We start from the raw sequence: 25,637 nt of genomic DNA, 5'->3' as shown, positions 1-25,637 counted from the left end.
CCGATGCAGCCCTGAGATAAGGAAACAAATGCTCCTTCACCTTGAGGAGGCCTCTGGGACTGCCCTCCCGCCTCAGGAGGGAGTGCACAGCCCATTGGCACAGCTGCATCAGCACTGGAAAGTTGGATAGGATTGAGCCCTGTGTGTCACGTTCTTTGGGCTGATTCTTGGTTCCCTGCCACAAATGATGAATTAAGACTGACCTCCCATTTGGTGTCCCTTAGGTGTAGGCTAAGGGAAGCCGCTTCACCTTACAGACACATCTGGGAAGGGGTAGAATTTGCTTCCCGGCATCTTGCCTTCTGTCTGTCTCATGTTTCTGGATGATGCCACCCTGAGTGAAAGGGCAGCCATGCACCCTCTGCCACAGGAACAGGGAGAGGAGGGAGTTTAGACAACACTTCTGGGTTTGGCAGAGGGGCCTGCCCTTCCTTTGCTCCCCTCGCTAAGCGCCTCCCCGCAGTGACACTTAGTCTGACCACCACCATTGAATCTTCCCAGAGCTCCCAAGGAGTCAGGCTCTGCCTTTGATCTTCCCCTTCTGGCACACTCAGCTGTGCCACGCACAAAGGGGTGGGTGGGTCTCTCTTGCACCAGGCCTGGCATGGTGTCTCCTGCACATGACTGTTTTCTGGACAGTAGCCAGTTTAAGGAACCACTGGTTTTATTGAATGGCACAAGATACAAAACGCACTTAAGAAAACACAATGCCAAATGCCTTGCCCCGTGGCCAGAGGGCTCAGTGGTAGCTGGGCCACGGAGGTGGCTGCGCATGGGCCTGCGAATGTGGGCCTTCACACGTGGGCTGAGCAAAAGCCTTCCCGCCACCTGCTAGAACTCCTTGCTCAGCTGGTGCCGCTCACACAGTTCGCCGTCTTGCTCTTTGGCTCTGCCCCCAAAGTTGAGCTTATCAAACTCCCTCTTGATCTGCAGGAAGGTCTTGTGCTTGGTCTCGGGGATGATGGCAAAGATGAAGGCGGCTACCAGGCCACACTCCGCCAAGAACACCAGGAAGCAGTACTGCTTCAGGCCTCTCTGGAGGGGAGGGAGAAGGCAGCAGGCATGAGAAGAGGCAGCTTTGCACTGCAGGTCTGGCTCACGCTGCCTGATGTGGGCACTGAGCGCTGGACTTGTGGGGCTGGGCCCTGCCTGACCTGCCAGCCCGTTGCCCTTGCTGCCTGAAAGTGGCACGGCCACTGCCAACCAGTAGCCAGAGTTGGGCTGGGGGGGGGGGGGAGGCAGTGCCCTGTGGCTGCAAGAGGCAAAAGAAGCTGGCGCTTCCTGGGGTTGCTGTGAGCTGGTGGCAGTGAAGCCGCTCAGTGGTGAGGCTTGCCAGCTGTTGTGCACAAGCCTCCCTGAAGAGCGGGAGGGAGCTTTGCCCACATGGCCTCCCCCCCATGTGTGTGTCTGGACCAGCCTTGGTGTCTTCTAACTGGCATCAGGCAGAGGTGGTGGCAGGAGAAACAGTGCCAGCCTCTGGGAAGCACCTGACAACAGACTGGAAGGCAGGCGGGAGCACAAGGCCATCGCTGTGACGTACCACAATGAAAGGGAAGAGCATTCCGATGGTGAAGAAGCTGAGCCAGCTGACTGAGCCTGCGACCATGTAAGCAGCGGGGCGCGAAGACTGCGTGAACAGCTCGGTGGTCAGGATGTTGGTCACTCCGCCTGGGAGGGGGTGGATGCCAAGAGGGGCCTCTGAGTCTGGCTCAGCCCCACCCGTTTTATAACCCTGCCTGGGGTGTGTGTGTGAGGCTGAACAAGAGCGATCAGCCAGGGGACCCAGGGAGCCTCATGGCTCAGGAAGGAGCTCCACTCCTGGGCGTCATGCTGGCTCTCCAAGGAGCTGGAACTGGGCTGCTTCACCAGGCAGAAGGGAAATGAGCTGCCTGTGCAGAAATGGTGAGTAGCTCATCTGCGAGTCCTTTGGGGGTGATCTTGTGCAGGACGTAATGGGAGTTGGCCAAGTTCATGCACAAGATCTGCCTTCCCACTGCAGGAGGAGCGTTTCCAGGTGCCACCGCATATGGCCCAGACTTGCCTGGCCGCAGCAGCCCAGACCCTGTGTCTCGGACGGGCAAGGGTGAGCTGCATTGTCCAGCACAGCCAGCCTGTGGCCCTTGCTTGTGCTCCAGAGGTAGGGACTTCAGCCCTGAAAAGACCCACATGTGCCCAGCCAGTGGTCAGCACTTGCCCAGAACTGGCCATGAGAAGAGCCGTACCTGGTCCGAGCCCAAAACTCAGAATGAAAGCAAAAACACAGGCCATGCTGAGGTAGGGCACCCACGAGTACACCTGCAATGAGAGCACAGGGAGGGAGGGCTGGGCTCCTGCTCCCCAGCCCTGCCTCACCCCTGATTCAGTGGCCCAGAAGGGGAAGGGTCCTCCCCTTTCTCTCACTGCTGAGATGCCGCAGCCTGGCTCTAGTGGGCCTCAAGCGCTCGGGATGCCTCGGTGCACAGGAGTAGCCTGTAAGTTGCCACCAGCATGGGCAGCCCCAAGCCATCTCATGACTGGGCTCCAGGTGGTCTTCATACCTGGTAGGTCAAGGAGAAGGTCAGCACTACGCACCACAGGGTCATCAGGGAGTAGCCTCCCAGGATCAGGGCCCTCCTCCCCAAGAACTCGATCAGCAGGCCCTGCGAGGAAAGGAGACACCTGTCGTGCTCGTGGACGAGGGGCAGCTCCTTCCGACTGGCAGAGAGCAGGACTGCAGCCTGACAGAAACGTGTCACTTACACAGGTGAGGGCAGTCAGGCACTCGCAGGCTCCCGTGCCTAGCGTGACGTAGGGGATCTTTTCGCGGGGGATCCCGGCTTCTTCAAAAACGTAGCTTGCATAGAAGTAAATCTAGGAGAAGGTGGCAAAGGCAGACGGCACAGGGTGAATCACCCCAGAAGGGAGGCAGTGTCTGGCCTGGCCAGCTGCCCTCTTCTTGCACAGTGTCTGCACACTGGAGAGGCAGCTCAGACATGTGCCCAAGAGCCCCACCTACTTGCCTGGAGGTGCCACCCTCCAGTCCCTGTAGGGCAGCAGCTGGTCGTCCCCAGGAGAGCACAAAGGGGGTTGAAGAGTGGGCTAAACCCTGACTAATGGAAGGGGGCATGCCAGAGGGTGTGTGTGTGTTCCAGTGCTCCGTCTCGGTCTGCCAAGCAAGTAGCTGGTTTGGGAGGCGCCTGAAACTGGCAGCTGGGGTAGGACAAGGGAAAGCCAGGCTACCTGCCTCCTTTTCTGCCATCTCTTGGAATGAGGCCCAGGTAGCAGGGGGTTTAGAGCCCAGACTCTCGCCCCATTTTCTGCAAAGGTTGCCCAGCTGCTCCAGGGCCAGTCACTCAAGCCCCTCTCCCTTTGTGTGTGCACTCCTTTGGGCCCTGCGGGTGCAGTTCCTGCAGCCGTATCAACTTTGAGTCAGGCCAGTCCTTGGAGCTCCCACCCAAGGACCTCTGGACAGAGTCGTGCTAAGACCAAGCCAAGGCTAACCCTCGAGGTTCAGGTTACCAGGGCCGAGCAGGAGCTGGAGCTGGGAGGGGGGCATTGACTAGCAGTGGAGGAGAGAGGGCTGGACTGGGCCTCACTCACAGCATTGATCCCACTGAACTGCTGCCCCATCGTCAGGAAAACGATGGCGATGAGCTGCCACCGCACGCTGCAGTCGGTGAAGAGCTCCCAGGGCTTCTTGGCCGCCTCGCCACCGAGGGCCAGGCGCTCCCTCCGGATGTCTTCCAACTCCTGCTGGTAGTGCAGAGGGCCGTGGAAGCGCTTCAGAGCTGGGAAAGGAGTGGGCAGGAGTCAGGACCGTGGGTGTAGCTAAGGGATCTGGTGCCCAGGGCAAAAAAACTTTAACCCCCCCCCCGGTGTTAACATTCCTAGGGGGGGGGCAGATGCCCAGATCACCCTCCAAGGTGCTGGGAGGTGGTCTGAGGCACAGGGAGGTCTTCCCCCTGGACACCTCAGGATCTGCCGTAAGGGTGCAGGTTGGCGGTACCTGGGGCAATGTATCCACCTGCCACCCTTGGCTACACCACTCACTGGTCAGGTCCTGTGGTGATGGGTGGAGCATGGTTAAAAGGCAATGGGGGGTGTCTGAGACTTAAACTATGAGTGGTGTGGAGCAAGAGCAAAACTGGAACCAGGCTGGGGCATGCAATGAAACCAATGGATGCCTGAGGCCACGGGGCGGGGTGATTGCCTGGCCGTCTTTAAAGGGGGATTGGAGCAAGTCATGGAGGTCCAGCAGTGGCTACTGGTCAGGCCGATTCAGCCACGGTCTGCTGCAGGGAGCGGAACAGGCCTTCGTCTGCTCGTGGCTTTCCATCTCCTGCTCATCACTGTGAAAAAAGGGGGGCTGGGCCTTATCCAGCACCCGGGTCTTTTAACATGTGGGCAGCTCTTGGTTCACCTTTGATGCATCTCATCTCATCCCCTCGGTCGATGCAGAGGTACCGGGGACTCTCTGGAAACCAGGGAAGGGTCAGGAGCTGAATGAAGGCCGGGAAGCAGCTGCTGGAGAGCAGGAAGGGCCAGTGGGCCTCTCCGCCAAGCAGCTCCCTGTGACGAGAAGAGCAGAACTCTGGCAGGCCACCCCCAGCGCAGCAAGCCAGGCTCCTGGCTGATGAAGGTGGGCATGCGGGCAGCTGGGCGGCCAGCTTGGGCCCTTGTCACAGGGCTCAGGTGCTCACCTCAGCCCGACAATTTGTCCTGTCAGGATCCCCCCGGTCAGGAAAATGGAGCTGCCCATCACCATGGCGCCCCGCAGGTGCTTTGGGGCAGCTTCCCCAATGTAGAGGGGCTGCACACAGAGGCCCATGCCTAGGAAGGAGAGAGGCACCCCGGAGCAGCAGCACTGCCACTGGTCCACCCACAGAGCAGTGCTCCCACCACGGTGCCAGGGACCGGCAGCCCATCCCAGGCCAGCCGTTGCCACTTTCACAAGTCTGTGCTGTCGCCAGAAGACTGCAGAAGAGAACGTGCTGCAGGAGGGCCTCTGAACGGCTAAGCAGTAAGCACACCAGGAGGAGGACCCCCCCCCACATCATGGGCTTCCTGGGCACCAACGGCACCACTGGCACCCTCAGGTGCCTTCAACTGGCTGGCAGGCCCAGCTCAGTGGCCAGGAAAGGGCTTGTCTGAGGAACCATTTCATTTCCTAATGCTTGAATTATGGGATGGGGGGGAGCTTAGCCCCTTTAGCTAATGATTGGGAAGGACCATGAGGGCACAAGCTGTGGTCAAAGCTGGGAGAGGCTTCTTTGCTGCTTTAAGCCCCTGCTGCTTTCCCCCTACAATGCAGGTGCTCTTGTTTCTCCCCCCCACACACACACACACACTTGCAACCTGTAGGGCTCTGACTGCCCAGCAGATACAGCCCCATCTCAAGGAATGGCACGCCCTGCAGCGCAAGTGCGCATGTCACACACCAAAGAGTGAGCACAGCCTGTGTGGATCCCCTTCAGTCTCCTGGCCTTGGCTGGGGTGTGCTGCTCTGCCCAAGACCTCCAGTCCCTTGCAGGCTGCTCTGGCACATCCATGTCCTGAGCCTAGGTGCTCAGGCAGGGTTGGGGCAGGCTGTGACACTCTTGCTCCTCTCCAGCCCAGTGGCAGCCTCCCAAGCCCAGCAGGCCACTCCCCCAGGGCCCCCCAGGTCTCTTTGCTACCTGTGTTCATGCCAATGAGAAATCGCCCCAGGATCAGCAGTTCGAAGAGCCCAGTGGGGAAGCTGAGCCCCATTAGGGTGGCAGCCAAAAGGGCCAGGAGGTTGTTCAACAAGAGTGCTCCTTTCCTGGAAAGGCAGAGAGGGGAGGAGTGGTGCGAATGCTGGAGGCATCCTTCATGGGTCTGTCAAAGGCTTGTCTGTCCTTGAGCTGCATGGACCTTTTGCTAGAGATGGCACATGGGCACGAGCGCACAATCTACGCACAGACTGCAAATGACCGGCGCATGGTCATGTGTGGCTTGTGCTAACTGCCTTGGGGGGAGGGCTCTGTCCAGCACTGGCAGCAGCTCTCCAGGGTTTCAGGAAGAGTCCTCTTCTCTGCCTGGAGATAGGACCAGGGGCACCACTCCGGACCCATGGCCTTCCCAGTCCTGCCTTACAGGGTTGTTGCTGCCTTCAGCTCCCTGGAGTGCACGCCAAAATGTTATGAAAGGAAAGGCGTAGGCTTCCCCCACAGTGCCCTCAAGTTCCTGCTACCAGGCGCTTCTTCTGGAGGAGTCCTGCTTACCTTCCCACCCGGATGGCCATGCTGCCTCCAAGGTGTGCTCCAAAGAACCCTCCCAAGGAGAAGATGGAGGCAATGGTGGACCAGAGGAGAGTCAGCATGCTGGCACTGAGCTCTGCCTGATACCGGTTCTGCCAGGTCTCGTTGAGGAACTTGTGGATGTGCTGAAAGTGCAAAGAGCGCTTTTGCAGGAGCCCCCGCCTCCTGTCCAGTGGGGGGGGGGGAAGAGAGCACGTGATGCTCATTGAGAAGGTTCCTTCTGCAGGAACCACACACGGTCCCCTCCCACAAGGGGGACCAGCACACAGTGGCTCTTTGCTGTGCCCCTTGGTGCCAGAAACATCCCCGTGGACCAGTCAGCCCTGTGCTGTGGACCCCACGCCACCCACAGGATGCAGCCTGGCTGCCTTGACCAACTCGGACCCTTAGATGTGAGAGGCAGCTGCTCTTGAAACCGCCTGGGGGTGTTGTGCATGCAAGGCAGGTACTGGATGGGGCTCACTTCTCTTCCTCCTGAAGTGTGAGGGAAGGAGGAGGAAAGGGTTGTCAGCAGCCAAGCGCAGCTGTCCCCCCCCCCCCCCCCGCTGCCTGGCTGGTCTTCATGACCTGGTGAGGCCACCCATGTCCCTAAGGCCAGAGAGGGCCTGAGTGCTGCTTTGTCCTGCAGCCACCGCCTGCTCCAGGCCCTGAGCCACTCTGTAAATCAGCACTCCGGGGGGGGGGGCTGAGAGTGGTAGTAGCAGCTCTGGTCCAGAGTGACAGCCACTCAGGGAACAGGAGAGGAACCTGCAAGTCCACTGCAAGCCAAGCAGGAGGCTTTTCAGCCTGACCTTTCCTTGGCAGGGGCCAGATGAAGCCACCCCCAGGCCTGGGGCCCTCCCAGACAAATGCATCCTGGAGGGAAGCTGCAGCTTCTTGCTTGTGGACAGATGTCCTCCTGCTGCGGGCAGTGGTCTTCCCCTCTGAGATTCCAAGCAGCCTCCTCATTACGCAATCTGGCTGCAGCTCGACCACAGTTGCAGCTCCTGAGCGCCGGCGCTTGCAGGCCTGCCACAGATCTGTCCCACTTGCTCATTCTCAGCCCCTGTGCCCGGCTTCTTGCATGCTTGATTGGCTTTTAATCGTCTTAAGAAGCATGAAATCTTATAGTAAACCAACACTGTGCCATTCAGTGGGGAAGGGCATCGGTTGAGGGTGGACGACGCTTCTCTGGCAGGCTTCCTGCCAGATCCAGTTCCTGGGACACTGGTGGTCAGTTAAGGTTTGTCAGGAGGGGAGAGAGGAATCGTTTGCCTTTTGCCCCTGCAGAATTCCAAGAGCTGCCGGGAGTGCCGGGAACAGGCAGGTTTGCCACAAGCCAGTGGGAAACCAACCAGCTGTGACAAAGAGGGTGCTGGGTTGGATATGGGGCCCCTTCAGCCTGATCCAGCAGCCAGGCTCTTCCTGCGCTCAACAGGCCGCAGGATGGCAGAGCAGACAACACCTTACCTCAGTGGGGGCACTGATGACTGAAACGTTGTAGCCATACTGGAAGGTCCCTCCAATGCCAGCTGCACACGTGGCCAGAAAGAGGGTCCGCGTAGGGAGCTGGAGAAGGCAACAGGAGACAGCAGTGGGCTCAAGGCAGAGAACTTGTTGAGGACTGCATGCCGGCTCTCCCACAGCAGTAGTCACAGGAATGGCAGCGCCAGGGTTCATTGCTCACTCATGCGGTGCCCACCTACATGCCTGGCCTTGCAGCCCTTGCCCTGACTCCAGGGTCACCCATTCACTTCTCTGGGGAAAAGTGTGTGTGTGTGTGTGGGGGGGGGTCCTTCAGTGGAAAATGGGCAGACAGTGAGGGCAGCCCCTTCCCCCATGCAGACGTGTTCACAACTTCCCATGGCTGCTTTGAGCGTTTTCTTTTTCAAACTGTCAGGACACCGTTAACTGTGGAATGCCCTGGGTGGCCCAAGAGCTGCCCCACACTGTGATGGAGGGGGGTCACTGTCTGACAAGTGCAAATGCAGGTCGGGGCAATGGTGTTTGGCCCCACCCAGAAGCCATCTCTGGCCTGCACCCTTTCGAGGGAAGCAGGAATGGTCCCTTTGGCCTGCTTTCCACAGCACGTGGCAGTTGCTGCTGTGGGCTGGCAGACCAGATTCTGGCTTCATCCCAAAGGAATGCAGAGAAATCTATAGACTGGATGAGGCCTGGCTGGCCCAGAACTGAAGCAGGGTGTTTGCAGCAGAGCCCCCAATTTGAAAGTGGAGGCCCAGGTGACCCCAGTCCTGTCTACCCCCTATGTGTGTGAATTAAGCACCCTTAAGCAGTGGCTGGTGAGTGAGTCTGTGAGTGTCTGCAGTCGCATGGACTACATGTCTCGACTGGAGTCTTGCCAAACAGGAAGAAGAATGGTCCTCAGAGGTGCTCCAAGGGTCACTTGGTCCCCCTCTGCCTCCGTGGCCTGTGGCAGACATGCCTTTGGCTCTGCTCTCCCCCCACCCAGGAGAAATGGTGATGCCTGCAAAGCCAGGCTGATGGGGGATGAGACAGCAGCCTGCCTGCCAGCTACCCCACCAGGAACACGCAACTCATAGCAGCCAAATGGGATAACAAACCCATTACTGTTGATGGAGTCTCATGACTTCTTGCTTGTGATGGATTACTTGGGGAAGAAATCACTTGACAAGCCAGTGGCGCAAAGATCCTGTGCTTATTTCCAGCATTCCTCTTACGTTATCTCTATCGCAGAGGAACACCTGTCGCCTCTGCGATGCCAGGACCTGAACTGACCCAGAAGGGAAGAAAGTCTGGGAGGGAACCAGAGGCCATGGAAAGCTCCTGAGTGGTTGGTTATGGCTTCAGCAGCATCCTGAACAGGGAAATGGGGGGGGGGGCAAGCCTGTCCACCCACTTTCAAGAGAGGAACACGGAGGGTCATTCCAGTGGAACGTGGAAGAATAATTTTCTCCTCTTCACAGATCTCCTCCCCTCGCTGACGGCAGTGTCAAAAACACAAAGGCAAAGCCCACTGCAGGCAGGAAACTGAACCTGACATGCAGCAAACATTTCCCCTCCTTCTTTATTCACTCCCAGATTATATGGTACAAGAATCTTTGCAGAGATTTCAGGCACCAGTTAATGGTGGAGATTTACGCACAACCAGAGAAGACCACTGACCCCAGCCTACGACAAATGAATGGCACATCACCTGCTCAGACACCCCCTCCCTTCCCAGCCCATTCCCACCAGGCTGCGCTCTTCAGAGGAAGACTCTCAGACATCCACCTGGGGGCAGAGGAGAGTCATAGGAGGGGCAGATGATTCTCATGGAGGTGCTACAGCCACCCCTCTGCAAGCGCAAGACTTGCAAGACAGGAGCTCCAGGGTGTTGCACATTGCTTTGCCTGGCCAGTATGCCTATCTCTTTGCCTTTCCTAAAGACAAAGGGCTTTAAGAAAAACAAGAATCTTTCTCAGTTCTGTAGTTGCATCCTCCACATGCTTACTGAAAAATAAGCCCCACAGAACTCAGCAAGACCAACTTCCCAGGAAGATACAAGACCGCCCCCCCCCAGCTCTTGCCTGCAGCCAGAGGGATGCATCTTTACCTTCAGTCCAGGGCTGCTTACCTTGCTGGGGTGGGCAGCACCCTTAAGCAGTGGCTGGTGCTCCATTCTCAGCACCAGGCAGATTTCCCTTGTAAGGCTGCTGAGCTTCAGCAGATGCCAAGAGACTCCAAGGCAGGGGTTGCAAAGCGTGCCAGCTGTTAATAGGGCAGCTGCAGGAGATCCTGGAGTCTTTATACCAACCAGATCTGGCCCCAGCAGGCTCTTAAGGTCAGAGAAGCATTGCAGCCTCCAGGCAAGTGCAAGCACTGGGGAGCCACTCCCCACAAAGCGTGTTTTCAGCAGCTGTTAATGGGTCCTTCATTGTAGCCATTTGGGGAATCACGCATATTAGCTGCCTGTTAGCTATGGACCCTCCTCTGGCCAAACAGAAACCAGAACCGGGAGCAGCAGTTACCTTGTGATCCGCATTCATGGCAGGAGGATGCTCACAGCACTCCGGAGATGGTGAAACGAATGCAGGCCTGAGTACGGAGGGCAGGAGGCCCTCCTTTCCCCGGCCTCGGCAGTCCCACCCAGGGCCCCATCCAGGCGCCAATAGGGAGGACGGAGCACCTCACCTGACAGGGATTTGGCTGGTCGGGAAGACTTAGCTGGATCTTGATGCAAGCTGCAGCCCTGAGACTCAGCAAAGGCTCACAAGATGCCGGCATGCCAGGCCCGGCGGGGAACAATGGGGCTGTGTCCCCCGGAGCCGTGCGCACCGATAAGACCAGGCACCCTGCAAGGGAAGCTGACGGGCCGAGGCAGACGGTGCCAGGGAGGACCAGAGGGGGGCAGGGGAGGAAACGGACCTAACCCTAACCCTGAGGCTCAAAAGATGCCCGCACGCTCCCACCCCAGTTCTTTTTTGCTAGTGGATGCAGCAGCCCAGTCTATACCTCCTCTAAATTTTGATTTTATAAGCTCTGATTCTCAAAGGTCTTTGCCGACTTCTGATGCGGCTAAAATTTCACCTCATTTTCCCTCTTCTACGCAGGTCCTTTCTCCTAATCCTTCTATTCACCCATTTGTTGAACCAAGTAATACTAATTGTAGTCCGTTTGTGGCTACTGATTCCCCATCTGCTATTATAATACCTGATCATTTATCAAGCCCCAACCCTTCTGGTTGACTAACCACTACTGGTCGGGCTGCTCTACCTTTAGCTGCCCCTTTCAAATTAATTTCTTGGAATATTGCTGGCTGGAGAAACAAAACAATGGACCTAGATTTTTTAAATTATCTCTCATCCTTTGATCTAATTTTTCTTCAAGAAACTTGGTCATTAACCCCCCTTCACTTGCCAGGATTTATTTCATATTCCTTACCAGTTTTTAAATCTAACACAAGAGGCCGCCCATGTGCGGGCCTTTGCTGTTTTTTAAATTCTTCATTTGGGTATTTATTAAATTCCTTACCTACACAGTCCTCTTTTTTCCAAGCTTTTCTCCTTTTAATTAAAAACACCCAAATATTAGTTCTTAATGTATATGTCCCACCCTCCCATCCTGACTGTTTCCTGCTTTGGGATGATGTTAAATCTTTCATATCAGACTATCTTAAGTCTAACCCACTCGTGCTTTTATTACTTTTGGGAGATTTTAATTCTAGGTTGGGCTCTGACAATGTAGCATTAGCTCAACACATGAATTGGGACCCCGGAGGTTTTATCCCTCTGGAATTCCAAGGACTTAGATTGTCTATGGATCCCTTATTTAACTCCTATACTTCCTATTTGGTAGACCTTTGTCTTGAATTCAATCTGTATATTTTAAATGGCTCATGATATTCCAGGCAGAATGACCCATTTTTCTTATAAAGGGGCCAGTGTCCTGGATTATATCCTTATTTCTTCAGATATTTTTACTTATATTTCACTTTTTACTGTTGACCAACGGCCGGATAGCGATCACTTGCCAATCCTTCTGAACTTGTCCTTTACTCCTCTTTCCGAGGAGCAAAATCCTCTTCCTACTTACACATCTCACAGTCTCAGATGATCTACTAAATCTGAAAAGGCCTTTAAAAACTGGACCAGAATGAGTGAAGTTATGGATCTCAATTTGAAGCTATCTGAGACTCGATCGCCTACTACCGCCATTGCACTTTATGAGTTGCTTACTCAGTCACTGGTTCAGTCACTGAGTTTGCCTCGGGTTTTGACTACACGCTCCCATCCCCCTTCTTGGTTTGATGCTGAGTGCTGGGCCGCCAAGAAATATATCAGGCAATTTTTTCATTCTGTATCTCATGATCCTTCTCCAGAAATGCTTAAAACCTTTTTCCTACTTAAAAAAACATGTGGCAGCTTCTTTGAATATAAGAAACATGTATTTGCCCCCAAAAATGGGAATTTACTTTATGATGCGATTCGCTCTAACAACCACAAGCTTTTCTGGTCCTTGGTTTCATGTACTCATTTTCAATCAAGACTTATATCCCCTTCTCTGATTTCTTCTTCCACTTGGATTACTTAGTATTCAAAAGTCTTTTCTGCTCCGGACTCAGCTATTAACTATTTTTCATGCCCTTCTGACTTGCCGGAATGGTCACCCGTTTCACCTTCTGAAATTATGGAGCTTATCAGCTCCTTGAAACCTGGGAAAGCCCCTGGCCCGGATGAAATCCCAGCTGAGTTTCTTATTAACAATCCCTATCCGTATCCGTTTGGATCATTCAAGTGTCATGTCTGACAGTATCCTGGTGAACAAGGGTGTCCGACAAGGATGTATTCTGGCTCCCTTTTTGTTCAATCTGCCATCTCCTCAGCCCTGTTATCTCAGAATGCGATTGCTCGGTTCCACTTCTATAAAGGTAACCAGTATATCCCTGCTGCCATTCATGCTCTCCAAATACAAGTTTATCCTCAACTATTATATGGCGTAGCTGTTTGGATTGAAGCAGCTAATCAGGAGATAGATAAGGCAGCAGCTAAATTTCTGAGAAGAATTCTTGGAGTCCCAAACTTAATCAGGTTGTCCACTATGATTTTGGAATTGGGTATTCATCTTCCCACCACTGTACCTTGGACTTCCACTTTTAAGTTTTGGCTCAGACTCCATCTTAATATTCACCCGAATTCCATTCTCTTAGATTTATTAAAAGACCCTTTTTATCTAATTGGTCTAAACTTATTCATGCCAAATTTTCTTCCTTAGATCTTTCTCCTGAACTTTTAGCAGATATGGACCTTCAAAAAGCGCATCATCTCATCAAACTCAAACTCTGGGAACAAGAATACGTAACACTACTGTCAAATTTAAATCCAACCTGTTCACCCCTTTTCTTTGGATTGTCCCCCTCCCTTGGCCGCCCTGTGAATTATTTTGTCCAACTCACTAATCCGAGCAAAAGAAGGGCTTTCATGTTGGCGAGACTGAACGTATTTCCATCGGTAATATATCAAGGGAGAGTTTCTAAAAAACCCCGTTCAAATAGATTACGTTTGTTTTGTTCTGCTGAACCAGATACCCTGGACCACATCCTTCTTCGGTGCCCCGCCCATCATAATCTCAGGTCCCACCTACTTGGCCCTTTTCTTTCTTCTCTTCCTGTTTCCGTTGCTGATCCTTTCCCAATTCTTCTTAGCGATTATTCCCCTCCCATCACCAACTTGGTGGCGGGATTTTTAGTGGTCGTCTCTATGGCAAAGGCCAGAAGCTAATACCTGGTAAAGTGTGTCTATTTGCTATGTTATATTTATTATGGTCTGTGGACTTCCAATATGCCAATAAAGGTTTGCCAAAGTAAAGATGCCCGCACGCCAGGCCTGGCAGGGAACAGCGGGGCTGTGTCCTCGGCTCCAGGGGGCACCCTGCAGGGGAAGACTGCAGGCCTGTGCTGGGCAGGGCCGGTGGCCAGAGCGGGCCTCGTCCGAGCCTGGCTGCAGGCGCTCCCAGGGGCCGCAGAGGACCAGGTGCAGGCGTGCAGGGCCGCATGGCGCACGCACTGCTGGGCCCGCCACTGGCTGAGGCCGCCTGGGCCCACGCAGGGCACGGGGCTGCAGCGCCCGCCCTGCACGAGCAGGGAACAGGAGGGGCTTCCCAGCCGAGAGCCGACGAGCCTCGTCCTGTGGCGTCCCTGGCCGGACTGTCCCACGTGCACGCAGGCCCGAGGCCACTCGCCGCAGGACTACCACTCCCGGCATGCCTCTGGCAGGCCCCGCCCCGGTCTCTCCCATCGCACTGGGACTACGACTCCCGGCAAGCCCTGGTGCACCACGCGCTCCCGGCCTCGCTCCTCCGCCGAACTATGATTCCCGGCGTGCTCCGGGCAGCGAGGGAGGTGGCCGCAGAGAAGACCGGGAAGGAGTGCGCGTGCGCAGACTCAGGAGGCGGCGGCGGCGGCGGCCTCAGGAGGGCGCGGGGTCACGTGCTCCCCTCCACACATGACGCTTCCGCGTGTTTGCCGCTCTCCGCGCCTCCCGCCCCTGCGTCCTGTCCGCACGCGTCCCGCGCAGCCCTGACACGCGTCGTCCCCGGGCTAGGGAGCGGCCATGGCGGCGCTGCGCGGGGCCTTCCCGGGGGCGGCCCCCGCCTCCGACCTCCTGCCCCCCGGGGGGCCCCGCCTGCTGGGAGGGGGCCGCCCACTCCCCCCCGCGCCCCCCCAGCGCCGCCCGCCCCGGTGAGTCCCCCCCGGCCTGGGTGGGAGGAGGGGGCGAGCGGGCAGTGCGAGCTCCCCTTCCCCAACTTGGCGGGGCGAGAGAGCGAGGGGGGCTCCAGCATGCCCCCCGCTTCCCCCTGCGCCGGGCCCTGCCTGACCACCTGCTCCGCTCCCCCCAGGGCCCCCCCAGGCCAGCGGCAGAAGCGCAGGCTGCAGGAGGCGGCGGACGGGTAAGGCCTGCTGGGCACTGGGAGGCTGCGCTGAGCCGCGCTGGGCACTGCACCCGCAGGGCTCCCTGCAAGCAGCGCTGTTCTCTCCGCAGCCGCCCCCCGAGCAAGCGGAGGCTGACGGCGGCACCACCGGTGGGCGTGGAGGACTGGGGCCTGAGCCTGGCCCCGCCGATGGGCACTCTTCCTGGCACACCCAGCACGCTGGAGGTCCCCTGCTATGAGGAGATGGAGCAGGCGATGGGCGAGCCGCCCTGTGAGGCTGCCCGCAGGGAGTTCCAGGAGATCGAGGACAGGTGAGCCCCTCACAGGGCGTCCTGCCCACTGGAGAGCCCTGCAAGCCCCTTGGGGGCAGTGGGCTGCGTGGAGGGGAAGGGGCTGCTGAGCGGCTGCTGCTGCTTCCCCGCAGTCCCCCTCGGTGGCAGAATGCAGTGTGGTTGGCAGCAGCATTTGGCCCCTGGGACCAGGACGCTGAAGGCTGAGCTCTGCGCTGGGACGTTTGCTCTCGGCAGAGCCTGGGAGCCTGGAGGGGGGGTGCTGCTGCTGCTGCTGCTGCTGAAGTCTGTCTGGCTGCGTGGGCTGGTTGGATGGGCACTGTTCCTTTGGCTTCTGCTAGCAGTCGGGGTGGCTGAGGCACTGGGGCTCAGCCTGTCCCCTTCTCCGCTTGGAAGAGCCCAGCGTGGTCCAGACACTTTGGCAGCTGAGAGGGCAAGAGGCTCTTGTGCCGAGGAAAATTGAAAGCTTGAGGCTGTCGCTTTGCTGGTTGTTGTCTGGCTCCCAAATGCCAATGCTGTGCTGGAGACAGAACAGTCCAGGCAAGACACCCGCCTGGGCAGGGCAGGCACCTGCTAGTTTCTTTCTGGTTGCCAGGATAATCGATGATGACGATGACAGTGACGACTCGGTGCTCGTGGAGGGGAGTGTCGGCAGCCTGCCCACACTTGTCCTCTCGGACACGCTGAAAACAGGGCTGAAGAGGGATTACGAAGGAGACCTCACCAAGAAAATCGTTGAGTCCATGTAAGTTTGGGAGCTGTGCAGGTAGAAGGAGCCTGCTGGCAGGCAGCCAGAGGCAATATAGTGCAATGCTTGGGAAAGAAGCGAGTGTCGCCCCCGGGTTGTGGTCCTGAATGGGTGCAGATTCAGAACAGGAGCGGAGATGAACAAGCCCTTTCTGATGCACCGACCTAGTGAACTCCCCCCCTTTTCCGGAAGTTTGCCAAGTGAGGGCAACTGGGACACTGAGAGGGTAGGGCAGTTGGTGACCGGGTAGGCCTGGCAGCTTCTGTGAAGGAGCAAAGTAAAAGCAGCCCCGATTCCTGTGCCCAGGGTAAACTGAAGCAGCAGCAGCCCTTGGCAGCAAGGTGATTGGCAATAGCGGCAGTTGCTGCTGCTGGTCTCCGCTGAGCCAGGCCTTGATTCTAGTGCTCCCTTCTACCCAGGAGCCGTCCCTCCATGGAGCTGGTGCTTTGGAAGCCTCTCCCTGCATTCCTCCCTGAGAAATCCAAGCCTGTTCCTACTAAGAGCTACAAGCCAGTGGCAGAGGGGGGCCGTGCCAGGCCAGCTGCCCCGCATGCTGCCTTCCACCCACCGCCAGAGGAGTTAGCTGAGCCACAGCCAGCAGAGATGCCTTCAGACCTCTGTGGTGCTGTGGGCCCCCCTGGGGGTGCTGAAGAGGAGATGGAGCTGTAGAGCCAGAAAGGCAAAGTCCTGTGGGTTGGTCTGTCCTCCAGGCGTGCTGAGATGCGACTCTTCGGGAGGGGGGGTGGCTGTGTGGGCTGGGGTGGGGGGACAGCTGTGAGAAGCCAGAGCAAATGGTTGCAGATCTAGGAACTGGGAAGTCAATGTTGTCACCTACAGAAATGAGCAAATTTGCTTTGGCTTGGACCAAGAGGCTCAAGGACCCTGGCTGGCTTCATCAGGCTGATCCGCCAAGACTGTTGTCTCTTTGCAGACCGACTTTGCTCTTTGCTCTGCCTCAGCCCACCTTCTGCAGCTGCTGAGCTACAAGCACTGTTCTGTTTCAGCTTCGGTGGAGGATTTTCTTGACACTGGAAGGAGGCAGGTGTCTTGGGATTAGTGGCCTGTGGGGGAAAGTCCAGGCACCTTGTGACCTGCTGATCGGTCAGAGCCCTGCTTGGCTTTCCACCATGTCACGGGCAAGAGGGAACAGGGCGTTAGTGGGAGAGCCTGTTGTGGGCCCTTCTAGAGTGAATTGCTGGTGTATATGCTGGAGCTCTTGCTCCCTTATTAGTGTTCAGCACTAAGACAGTTTCACTGGTCCTCCTGCATTGGTGAGGGAGACGCAGCATAGCTGTCTTGACGCAGACAGGATGGCTGCCACCACAGCCACCCCAAAACCTGTGCCATGGAAGTTTTGCCCACCCTACATGTCAGATTTGAGATGCTCGAGGAGTGGGTTCTTGGCTGATGCTGTTGGGCCACTGCAGGCATTGCACAGGTGCCAGAAGGTGTCCCCCTTCTGCGTGAGCCAACAGTCGCTTCCTCTAGGGCACAGCCTCTTCTCACTGAAGGTCCAGCAGGGAACGGCTCTTCCAAGGAGTAGGACAAAACTACCTGAAGCTGTGCCCAGGGCTTCTCCCTCCGCAGGGGCAACACCAGCAAGTTGTGTTCCTTGAAAGCCCCAGCCAGCCCTTCCCTCCCTAGCTCTCTCTGCTTTGCTTTGATTAGTTCTGTGCCTCATTCAGTAAACCCCCTTTCTGCTATGTTTTTGTGGTTTTTCCATTCTCCTCCCCCCACCTGCTTTTTACGCATCTCCAGAGCCTTCATAGTTAACATGCAAAACATGTTTCTGTTTCTGATACTGGATGGTTCTTCAAACTTTGGGGCATGTAGCCCTAAAAGAGAAAAAAACCTTTTATTGCACAGTGTTTACACATTCGCCACGATTCCTGTCCTTGGCAAAGGGGTGAAGCTGCTTTGCTTTTGAAGATCTCCCTCTGGCTGCCCTTGTGCCCTGAAGTCTGCAATCCCTCTCTTTTGGTTGCTCACTTGCCTGCTGAAGTTGCATACAGGCTCCTTGGGTGGACATAATCCCAGACTGAGGACCCTGGAGGAAGAGACCCACTGGGGGAACGGGCTTCCTAGAACAGTTTCCTCTTCTGGAATTGCCCCTTGCAGGCGGCATCTTCCAGTAAGTACGAAAAGCCACTGGGGTGGAGGGGGCAACAGTCAACCTTTCCAGTAGGAGCATCAGCCTTGAGTCTGGGGTGAGGGGATGACATGTAGCATGAAGTTGGATGATGTGGGAGTGACTCTTTCAGATAAGGCAGCAATGCATCACATTAACAAAGTGGGTGGTATGTTTAGGGGAAGGGGCTGCTGCTTCCTCTTTTCAGGGGGAGCCTCTCCAGCTCCTGCTCTGTTGCTGCTGTCACTTGACATGCCTCAGAGCAAAGTCCAGCTGAGGCAGCCCTGCCCCTGGAGGGGGTGTTAAGGTGTGTGTATGTTGTGAGCCTGTTTTAAAGTTCCCTGGTAATAATGCCCTTGTGTGGTGGAAGGCTGAGTGGTGTGCCAGTTTGGTGCTTTGATCCTTACTTCCTCACAGGACTGCACCACACAGGTGAGTGGTGGTGGTGTTCTGGGAATGTTTGTTTTTGCTGGCCAGCTAGTTTGGGATAACAAGCAACTGATTCTGGTCTGTCTTTTGGCGGGCTAAATCACTATTTGTATATCCAAATTCTCAATAAAGTTTTGTAATGTTTTTAGAACATTGTATGGTGCCCTTGCTATTGGACAGTGAGAAGGGGGTGAAGTGTTTTCTGTGTGTGCACTGTGTGACATTAGGCCAGGGTTCTCTGAGCTCTGCTGCACACAAAGCTCAAGGTGATGGGCGAGATCCTTCTCTACAAGGCCCTGGAGAGCTGCTCCCAGGTAAGACAAGGCAGTGCCACAGCCCTCCTCCCCCCACCTGTTCACATAAGAACAGCCCTGCTGGATCTGGCCACAGGCCCATCTAGTCCAGCTTCCTGTATCTCACAGCGGCCCACCAAATGCCCCAGGGAGCACACCAGATAAAGCTTCTCCTGAGCTTGCCAGTTTTAGGGAAGAGGTAGGTTATTCTGAAAGGTGGGATAGAAATAATTTAAAGAAACCCTGCCGCATGTGCCTCTTGTGAGTGGTGGCACTTGACCCCAAGTGTGCCTGAACTTCAGAAGCACAAGAGAGGGGGTGCCACCCTATGCAGACGTGTGGCTTTTGTTGTAGATCTGCCCTTGTTTTGAGGCTCCAAACACGACATAGGAAAAGGCTGTGTGTTGAAGCTGAAGATCTTTGGAGCAGGGGCTGATGGTGTTGCCCAGACCTTCAATGAGCTGCTTGCTGCAAGCTGAGCTGCCGGTGGGCCCTTGTGGCTACAGCAGCAAGAATTGGACCTTTTGCCACTGCTTTGCCCGAGGTCAGGGTTCTTCCACCCCTTACAGTTGGGCAAGGTGTAGACAACATTTACTGTTCTGTGCGGGAGGAAGGGCACACATACACCACTGCTCCTGCCCCAGCACTGGCCCATTCACTGCACAGACTCCCTGAAGCAGACTGCTTCTAGCTGCAGTCAGCTGGATGGTTTCTGTACAGCAGCTCCCAGCCTGCAAGACAAGGGCGAACAGGGTCTGCTATCTGGAGCAGTTGCAACCCCACAGCCCAGGCCTGTTTCTTGAATGGTGCCCTCATCGTTCGTGCAGGTGAGCTTTCCTTTGAGACTGCAGCTCACCAATTGGGACTTTGGGAAGCAGCTTAAATCCTGGATGATTGTAGAAACCCATCAGCTGCACCCCTGGAACTTCTAGTCCCAGATTCTCACCCTGCCCTCCCCCTCAGCCAGGCTCACTTCCTGGCCTCTGTTCTTGCATCACAATGTGGGGAATTCTCAGGCTGCCACAGCTGTTGCTTTCACATAGCTCTATTTGTGTCAGCCAGAGATTCCAGACTGTAGATGAAAACCCTGCTCCTCCCCCAGCCACTTCCTCCAACTGGGCAAATTCTGTTTTGCTGTGCCCAGCTGCACCCCAGCAGGGACATGCACCTTGCAGGCCTGCACTGTAAGGATCCGCAGGACAAGTATCTCTTCCATGCACTCCATTTCCATGGCAATATACCATCCTTTCCTGCCTCACCCCTCCTTGGGTCTCAGAGTAGTGGAGATTGGGTCTTCCATGGAATGGAGAAGACTATGCCGCTGATAATCCCTTTTCTGCAGAGCTTATTAAGCAAGTTGCCTCAGGAAGCTCATCCCACCTCACCTCTCTAAGTTGTTATAACCCCTTTACAAAAGGGTTGTCCAAAGAGATCTTTCCTGGTAGAGAAGGTTCTTCTGCTCTCTCTCTCTCCCCCCCCCCTGCAAGTTTTATACACAAAGCAAAACACAAGGCACTTGCATTGCATTTTAATTGCACAGAATTTTAAATACAAACCTGGAAAACTATTTCCAAAAGCATGTAATTAAACCAAAGATTTCTCTCCCACATTAACCCACTATTTACAGGGAGGGACAGAAGCTCCACAGGTAGTGGAGGGGACTATTACTGAGAACATAGGCAGGCAGGACTTCTTCCTTCAGAAAACGAAGGTGGGTCCACTCTCTCCTAAAGGAAGCCTCTGACCCACCCAACTGGGGCAAGTTGGCCAGACAACGTATAAAAAGCAATACTTTTTAAGGTTCTGCTGAAACACTTTCAAGAGGAATGTTCCTTGTGAGTTACCCTTCTCCCTTTGGCCGGTGGGGGTGGGTCCCATTTACACACTGATCAGCTGGGGAAAGAGTTCAGTGGCAAAGGCTTCATCCCACTTGTACTCTGTGTCCAGTGGAGAGGACAAATCACTAAAAGGGGAGGGGGAGCCTTCATAGCCTGAATCGCTGGAGGCGTCCAGCAGGGAGTGGGGCAGCTGAAGCTTCTGCTCTGGGGACAGCAGGTGGGAAATGCCCAGCTCTGGTAACAGAATGTCTGCAGGTTCCTCCTTCACTGAGATGAGGGGCTCAGAGGGGATGCTGGTGGCCAGGAGAGGAGCGGCTTCCTCTATCCTGACTAGCATATTGGTTTGGCCACCCCCCTCTGACAGGATCTCCAAGAAGAAGGGCTTGGTGTACTCATGGTCAAAGTGTATCAGTTCATTAACGGCTTCCAGGCTGGGTGCTGCGGGCCCCACAGTGGGACAGGGGGAGGCTGGTAGGGAATCGTCTTCTCCGTACACCCCCTGCTGCAGGTGCTCCAAGCAGGCTGCTTCGGGGCCACTGTCCCGGAGGAACATGTCTGGATCCAGGCAGTCCAGAATGCCCAAGAGGAGATCAGACTGGAGAAAGAGACGGGCACCCTGAGCACAGGAAGAGGGCCCAGCCCAGCCCTTCCCCACTGGGTGCCGAGCTGGCCACTGTGCCCATGTGCCACCCCTGCTGCCCTCTAGGGGCACTCCTTCCAGGCTAGGCACTGCAGCCTCTGCAACGTGGCACCCTGGCCCGGCCAGGCCTCTGCTTCGGGTGCCCCCAGCACAGCTGGTGCAGGGGCGGGGGCTCACCTCAGCATCCGAAGAGTCCAGGCCATCCGGATCCAGGCGGAGGCCGCTGAGGAGGCGGGCGACTGCTGGGCCTGTCCCTGCTGCAGAGGCACACGTAGGCTAAGTGCTGCGGACTCAGCGGGCCCGGTCGCTCCCTCCTGGGGCTCCGGCGTCTCCACCTGCGGGCGAGGGGCGGTCAGGGGGGTCCTGGGGGCAGAGCTCCCCCCCACCCACTGGCGGAGCCTCACCTTCAGGGGGGCGGCTGCTGTTGCTGCTGCTTCCGGCTCCCCGTCCTGGGCGGGGGCGGGCAGGCCGAGGCGGAGGCGCAGCCGGCAGTTCTCCAGCGCCAGGCTCTGGGCGCGCTCCTTCAGCTGCAGGTTCTCCGCCAGCAGCGCCTGGTTCTGGGGAAGAGGGGGGGTGAGGTGCGCCCGCGACCCCCGCCCGCGCTTGGGGGGCAGCCAGGCCAGGCAGGCCAGGCGAGGCCGACGGAGGGGCCCGCCCGCCGCCCCTCCAGAGTGCTTGGGGGCCCACCTGCTCCTCCAGCTCCAGCGCCTGCCGCTCCAGCTCGCCCATGCGGGCCTTCTTGCGGTCGCGCGCGCTCTGGGCCGCCACGCGGTTCTTCAGCTTCCTGCGGGGAGAGAGCGGGTGAGGCCGGGCCGGGCCGGGCCGGGCGGGCGGGCGGGCGGGCGTGCGGGGCGCTCCGGGCCTACCTGCGCAGCGCCTTCTCCTCGGCGCTGAGGTGGGCGAGGCGCTGCCGCTTGCGGGGCGCGGGGGCGGCGGGCAGCAGCAGGAGCCGCGGCTGGGGCGGGGGCTGCGCGGGGCCCGGCAGGGGCGCCATGGCGGCTGCGGCTGCTGCTGGCGGCGCCCCCTCCGCGTCCCTCCCCGGCGGCGGCCACAGGCGCTCTGAGCCGCCCGGCGCGCTCCGCGCAGCTCAGGTCGTGGCCCGCCCCGATTGGCCGCCGCCGCCCAGCGCGCCTGCCCGCCCCGCCCACAGCGCCACGCTGGCCGCCCGCCCACCGCGGGGAGGCGTGGCAGGCCGGGCCGGGCCGGGCCGGCTCCGGGGCGCCCTCTGGCTGCGCCGGGAGAGGGAGCCCCGCGCCCACAGCCGGCCCTTCCGCCCAGCAGCCGCCTCGCCCGGAAGGCCCCGCGTGGCTGGCGGCGCCGGCGCCTCGTCTCCTCGGACGAGCCCCTGGAGCCTGCTCTCGGTGGCCTCCAGGCCCCTCGTCCTCCGCAGGGCAGCCTGGGGCCCTGCCGGCGGCCCCGGGCACGAGGCCCCTGCTGGCCAGCCGGCCCTCGCGGTGCCAGGGAGCCGGGAGAGGCCGGCGTCGGGCTTGCTGGGCAGCTCTGCCTCGAGGGCCCCTTGCGGCTCTCGTCCCGCGGTGGAACTTGCCTGCAGTGGCGCAGAGGAGGCCTGGCTCCAGGGGGGCAACGATGTCGGGTGTCTGCTGGGGGCAAAATGAAGGGATAGGTCTGGAGAAACAGCAAAGACCCGAAACGACCCCAAATGTCAGGAAGAGAAAATAATGTGGGTTTTTTTTGAGAGAGAGATGCATCATTAGCTGTCAAGCCAGGTGACAATAATTGGCACAGAATAAATGCATCTCTGCATGTATGGAAAATGTCTTGCCTACACAGAAATAACATGCAACATATCCTTCCATTTACACACCAGTGCAATACACAGCCCTGCAACCCTGCAAAAGTAAAACATACCACTGTGATGCAGGTATTTACTTGTATTGAAAGTGCCTATCTAGCACCTATGTAACACCACTAATGCCTATCTAGCTTCTATATAGCGCCTATAACACCTATATAGTGCCTATCTAACACCTATCTAACGCCTAGCACCTATCTAACACCTATCTAGCACCTATCTAACGCCTATATAGTGCCTATCTAATGCCTATCTAGCTCCTATCTAACGCCCATATAGCACCTATTTAGCGCCTATCGAACCTATATAGTGCCTAACACCCCCAAATTCCCCCACATTTCAGGAAGAGAAAATAATTTGGGTTTTTTTTTGAGAGAGATGCATCATTAGCTGTCAAGCCAGGTGACAATAATTGGCATAGAATAAATGCATCTCTGCATGCAAGGAAAATGTCTTGCTTACACAGAAATTAATGCAACATATCCTTCCATTTACACACCAGTGCAATACACAGGCCTGCAACCCTGCAAAAGTAAAACATACCACTGTGATGCAGGTATTTACTTGTATTGAAAGTGCCTATCTAGCACCTATGTAACACCACTAATGCCTATCTAACACCTATATAGCACCTAATGCCTATCTAGCTTCTATATAGCGCCTATAACACCTATATAGTGCCTATCTAACACCTATCTAACGCCTAGCACCTATCTAACACCTATCTAGCACCTATCTAACGCCTATATAGTGCCTATCTAATGCCTATCTAGCTCCTATCTAACGCCCATATAGCACCTATTTAGCGCCTATCGAACCTATATAGTGCCTAACACCCCCAAATTCCCCCACATTTCAGGAAGAGAAAATAATTTGGGTTTTTTTTTGAGAGAGATGCATCATTAGCTGTCAAGCCAGGTGACAATAATTGGCATAGAATAAATGCATCTCTGCATGCAAGGAAAATGTCTTGCTTACACAGAAATAACATGCAACATATCCTTCCATTTACACACCAGTGCAATACACAGGCCTGCAACCCTGCAAAAGTAAAACACAGCACTGCGATGCACTTAGCACTTACTTGTATTGAAAGTGCCTATTTAACACCTATCTAGCACCTATCTAGAGCCTATCTAGTGCCTATCTAACACCTATCTAGCACCTTTCTAGCACCCATGTAGCACCTATATACGGTAACACCTATATAGCACCTATTCAGCGCTAATCTAGCACCTATCTAGCACCTATTTAACACCTATCTAGTGCCTATCTAGCACCTATCTAGCCTAGCGCCTATTTAACACCTAAACAGCGCCTATTTAACACCTATCTAGCACCTACATAACACCTATTTAACACCTATATAATGCTTATCTATATAGCACCTATGTAACACCTATCTATATAGCACCTATCTAAACACCTATTTAGCGCCAATATAATGCCTAACACCTATATAGCGCCTGTCTAGCACCTAACACCTACATAACACCTATTCGACGCCTATCTAGCGCCTCTATAATACCTAACACCTATATAGCGCCTAGCACCTATCTAGCACCTATCTAATGCCTATATAGCACCTATCTAGCACCTATATAACATTTGTTGATGACTGCTGATGCATTGATACATATTAAGATAAAATTTATTTACTCATTCATCAAAATTTATTCATCAAAGCAGGAGGAAAGATCTGCTAAATACAGTAACGCCATTGGAACACTAGGTTTTTTTTTACTATGTTCATTACTTTTAAAAAGCAAAGTACAGAAGATTTGAATTTACTGAATCTACCTGGTTGAGCTGAATCCTCCCAGCTTTCTGAGAGTTGAATCTCCTTGGAACCAGTGGTGGAGCCAGTGTCTGTTTGGGAGGGGGCCATGAGCACTACCTTCAGAGCCAGGTCAACCAGGCAGGTAGACCTGGGCTCCTGCTTGATCTTACCGCTTCTGTGGCCATTTGCTGGGTGGGTAGACCTGGGCTCCCGTCTGGGCTTGGAGCCCAGGTTTACTTGCTGTGTAGACCTGGGCTCCTACTTGAGCTTATCATTTCTGTTGACATTTGCTGGGCAGGCAGACCTGGGTCTGGGCTCCCACCTGGACTTGGGAGGCCAGGTCTACCTGCTTGGGTAGACCTGGGCTCCTGATTGAGTTTATAGCCTACATAAGAAGAGCCCTGCTGAATCGGGCCAAAGGCCCATCTAGTCCAGCTTTCTGTATGTGCTTTCTGTCCAGCTTTCTGTCCAGCTTTCACAGTGGCGCACCAAATGCTTCAGGGAGCACAAAAGACAGCAAGACACAACCTGCATCCTCTCCTGCATCTAACATTGAGGTTGCCTACTTCTAAAATCAGGAGCTTGCACAGACCTATCATGACTTGTAACCCGTGATGGACTTTCCTCCAGAAATTTGTCCAATCCCCTCTTAAAGGCATCTAAGCAAGCTGCCATCACCACTTCCTGTGGCAAGGAGTTCCACAGATTACACGCTGGGTAAAGAAATATTTTCTTTTGTCCGTCCTAACTCTCCCAATACTCAATTTTAGTGGCTACCCCCTGGTTCTGGTGTTATGTGAGAGGGAAAAGAACATCTCTCCAGCCATCCCTTGCATAATTTTATATGTCTCAATCATGTCCCCCCCTCAGGCCTCTGTGGCTATTTGCTGGGTGGGTAGACCTGGGCTCCCGCCTGGATTTGGGGCCCAGGTCTACCTATTTGGGTAGACCTACCTGACTGAGCTTAAAGCCTCTGTGGCTGGGTAGACATGGGCTCCCATTCCAGCCAATCTCCTTGACACCCGCCCAGTGGGTGTTCCTGACACCTGATTTT

General features: G+C 55.7%; 3 protein-coding genes across 4 annotated transcripts; 1 reads left to right on the top strand and 2 right to left on the bottom strand.

Moving 5' to 3' along the window:
• Window positions 1-831: 831 nt before the first annotated feature.
• Window positions 832-10,481, bottom strand: LOC136634466 (solute carrier family 2, facilitated glucose transporter member 11-like). The gene is made up of 12 exons (XM_066609974.1): window positions 10,389-10,481; window positions 7,707-7,805; window positions 6,222-6,382; window positions 5,655-5,779; window positions 4,680-4,809; window positions 4,400-4,548; window positions 3,580-3,767; window positions 2,740-2,850; window positions 2,538-2,639; window positions 2,223-2,295; window positions 1,541-1,668; window positions 832-1,035 (listed from the first exon to the last, which is right to left on the bottom strand). Exons 1-12 carry the CDS (start codon window positions 10,479-10,481, stop codon window positions 832-834), a joined length of 1,563 nt encoding a protein of 520 aa, XP_066466071.1.
• Window positions 10,482-14,215: 3,734 nt separating this feature from the next.
• CCDC117 (coiled-coil domain containing 117) lies at window positions 14,216-18,370 on the top strand. Of its 2 annotated transcripts, none has more exons than XM_066610073.1 (5): window positions 14,216-14,433; window positions 14,592-14,642; window positions 14,735-14,935; window positions 15,510-15,659; window positions 16,500-18,370. In XM_066610073.1, exons 1-5 carry the CDS (start codon window positions 14,306-14,308, stop codon window positions 16,564-16,566), a joined length of 597 nt encoding a protein of 198 aa, XP_066466170.1. In that variant the 5' UTR covers window positions 14,216-14,305; the 3' UTR covers window positions 16,567-18,370. The 2 variants fall into 2 exon arrangements, with proteins under 2 accessions (XP_066466170.1, XP_066466169.1); XM_066610072.1 differs by having other exon boundaries at window positions 16,082-18,370.
• Window positions 18,371-20,666: 2,296 nt separating this feature from the next.
• On the bottom strand, window positions 20,667-22,013 carry XBP1 (X-box binding protein 1). Its single transcript, XM_066610074.1, has 5 exons — window positions 21,857-22,013; window positions 21,678-21,774; window positions 21,395-21,547; window positions 21,168-21,325; window positions 20,667-20,945 (listed from the first exon to the last, which is right to left on the bottom strand). Exons 1-5 carry the CDS (start codon window positions 21,982-21,984, stop codon window positions 20,759-20,761), a joined length of 723 nt encoding a protein of 240 aa, XP_066466171.1. The 5' UTR covers window positions 21,985-22,013; the 3' UTR covers window positions 20,667-20,758.
• Window positions 22,014-25,637: the final 3,624 nt, after the last annotated feature.

This window comes from Tiliqua scincoides, chromosome 14, assembly GCF_035046505.1.
Source record: "Tiliqua scincoides isolate rTilSci1 chromosome 14, rTilSci1.hap2, whole genome shotgun sequence".
In the NCBI taxonomy this organism is placed as follows: Eukaryota; Metazoa; Chordata; class Lepidosauria; order Squamata; family Scincidae; genus Tiliqua; species Tiliqua scincoides.
This window is presented reverse-complemented; position numbering and strand designations above follow the sequence as displayed.

Bases quoted from the DNA above. Each gene is read 5' to 3' on its own strand.
- LOC136634466 (XM_066609974.1), bottom strand. From the start codon at position 10,481: ATGCCGGCATCTTGTGAGCCTTTGCTGAGTCTCAGGGCTGCAGCTTGC. The intron at 7,806-10,388 runs GTGAGGTGCTCC...TGCCTTCTCCAG, and splicing joins ACCAGCCAAATCCCTGTCAG to CTCCCTACGCGGACCCTCTT. The intron at 5,780-6,221 runs GTAAGCAGGACT...CTGCCTTTCCAG, and splicing joins ATGGCCATCCGGGTGGGAAG to GAAAGGAGCACTCTTGTTGA.
- CCDC117 (XM_066610072.1), top strand. From the start codon at position 14,306: ATGGCGGCGCTGCGCGGGGCCTTCCCGGGGGCGGCCCCCGCCTCCGAC. The intron at 14,643-14,734 runs GTAAGGCCTGCT...TTCTCTCCGCAG, and splicing joins CTGCAGGAGGCGGCGGACGG to CCGCCCCCCGAGCAAGCGGA. The intron at 14,936-15,509 runs GTGAGCCCCTCA...TCTGGTTGCCAG, and splicing joins TTCCAGGAGATCGAGGACAG to GATAATCGATGATGACGATG.
- XBP1 (XM_066610074.1), bottom strand. From the start codon at position 21,984: ATGGCGCCCCTGCCGGGCCCCGCGCAGCCCCCGCCCCAGCCGCGGCTC. The intron at 21,775-21,856 runs GTAGGCCCGGAG...CTCTCCCCGCAG, and splicing joins GAGGAGAAGGCGCTGCGCAG to GAAGCTGAAGAACCGCGTGG. The intron at 21,548-21,677 runs GTGGGCCCCCAA...CCTCTTCCCCAG, and splicing joins CGCTGGAGCTGGAGGAGCAG to AACCAGGCGCTGCTGGCGGA.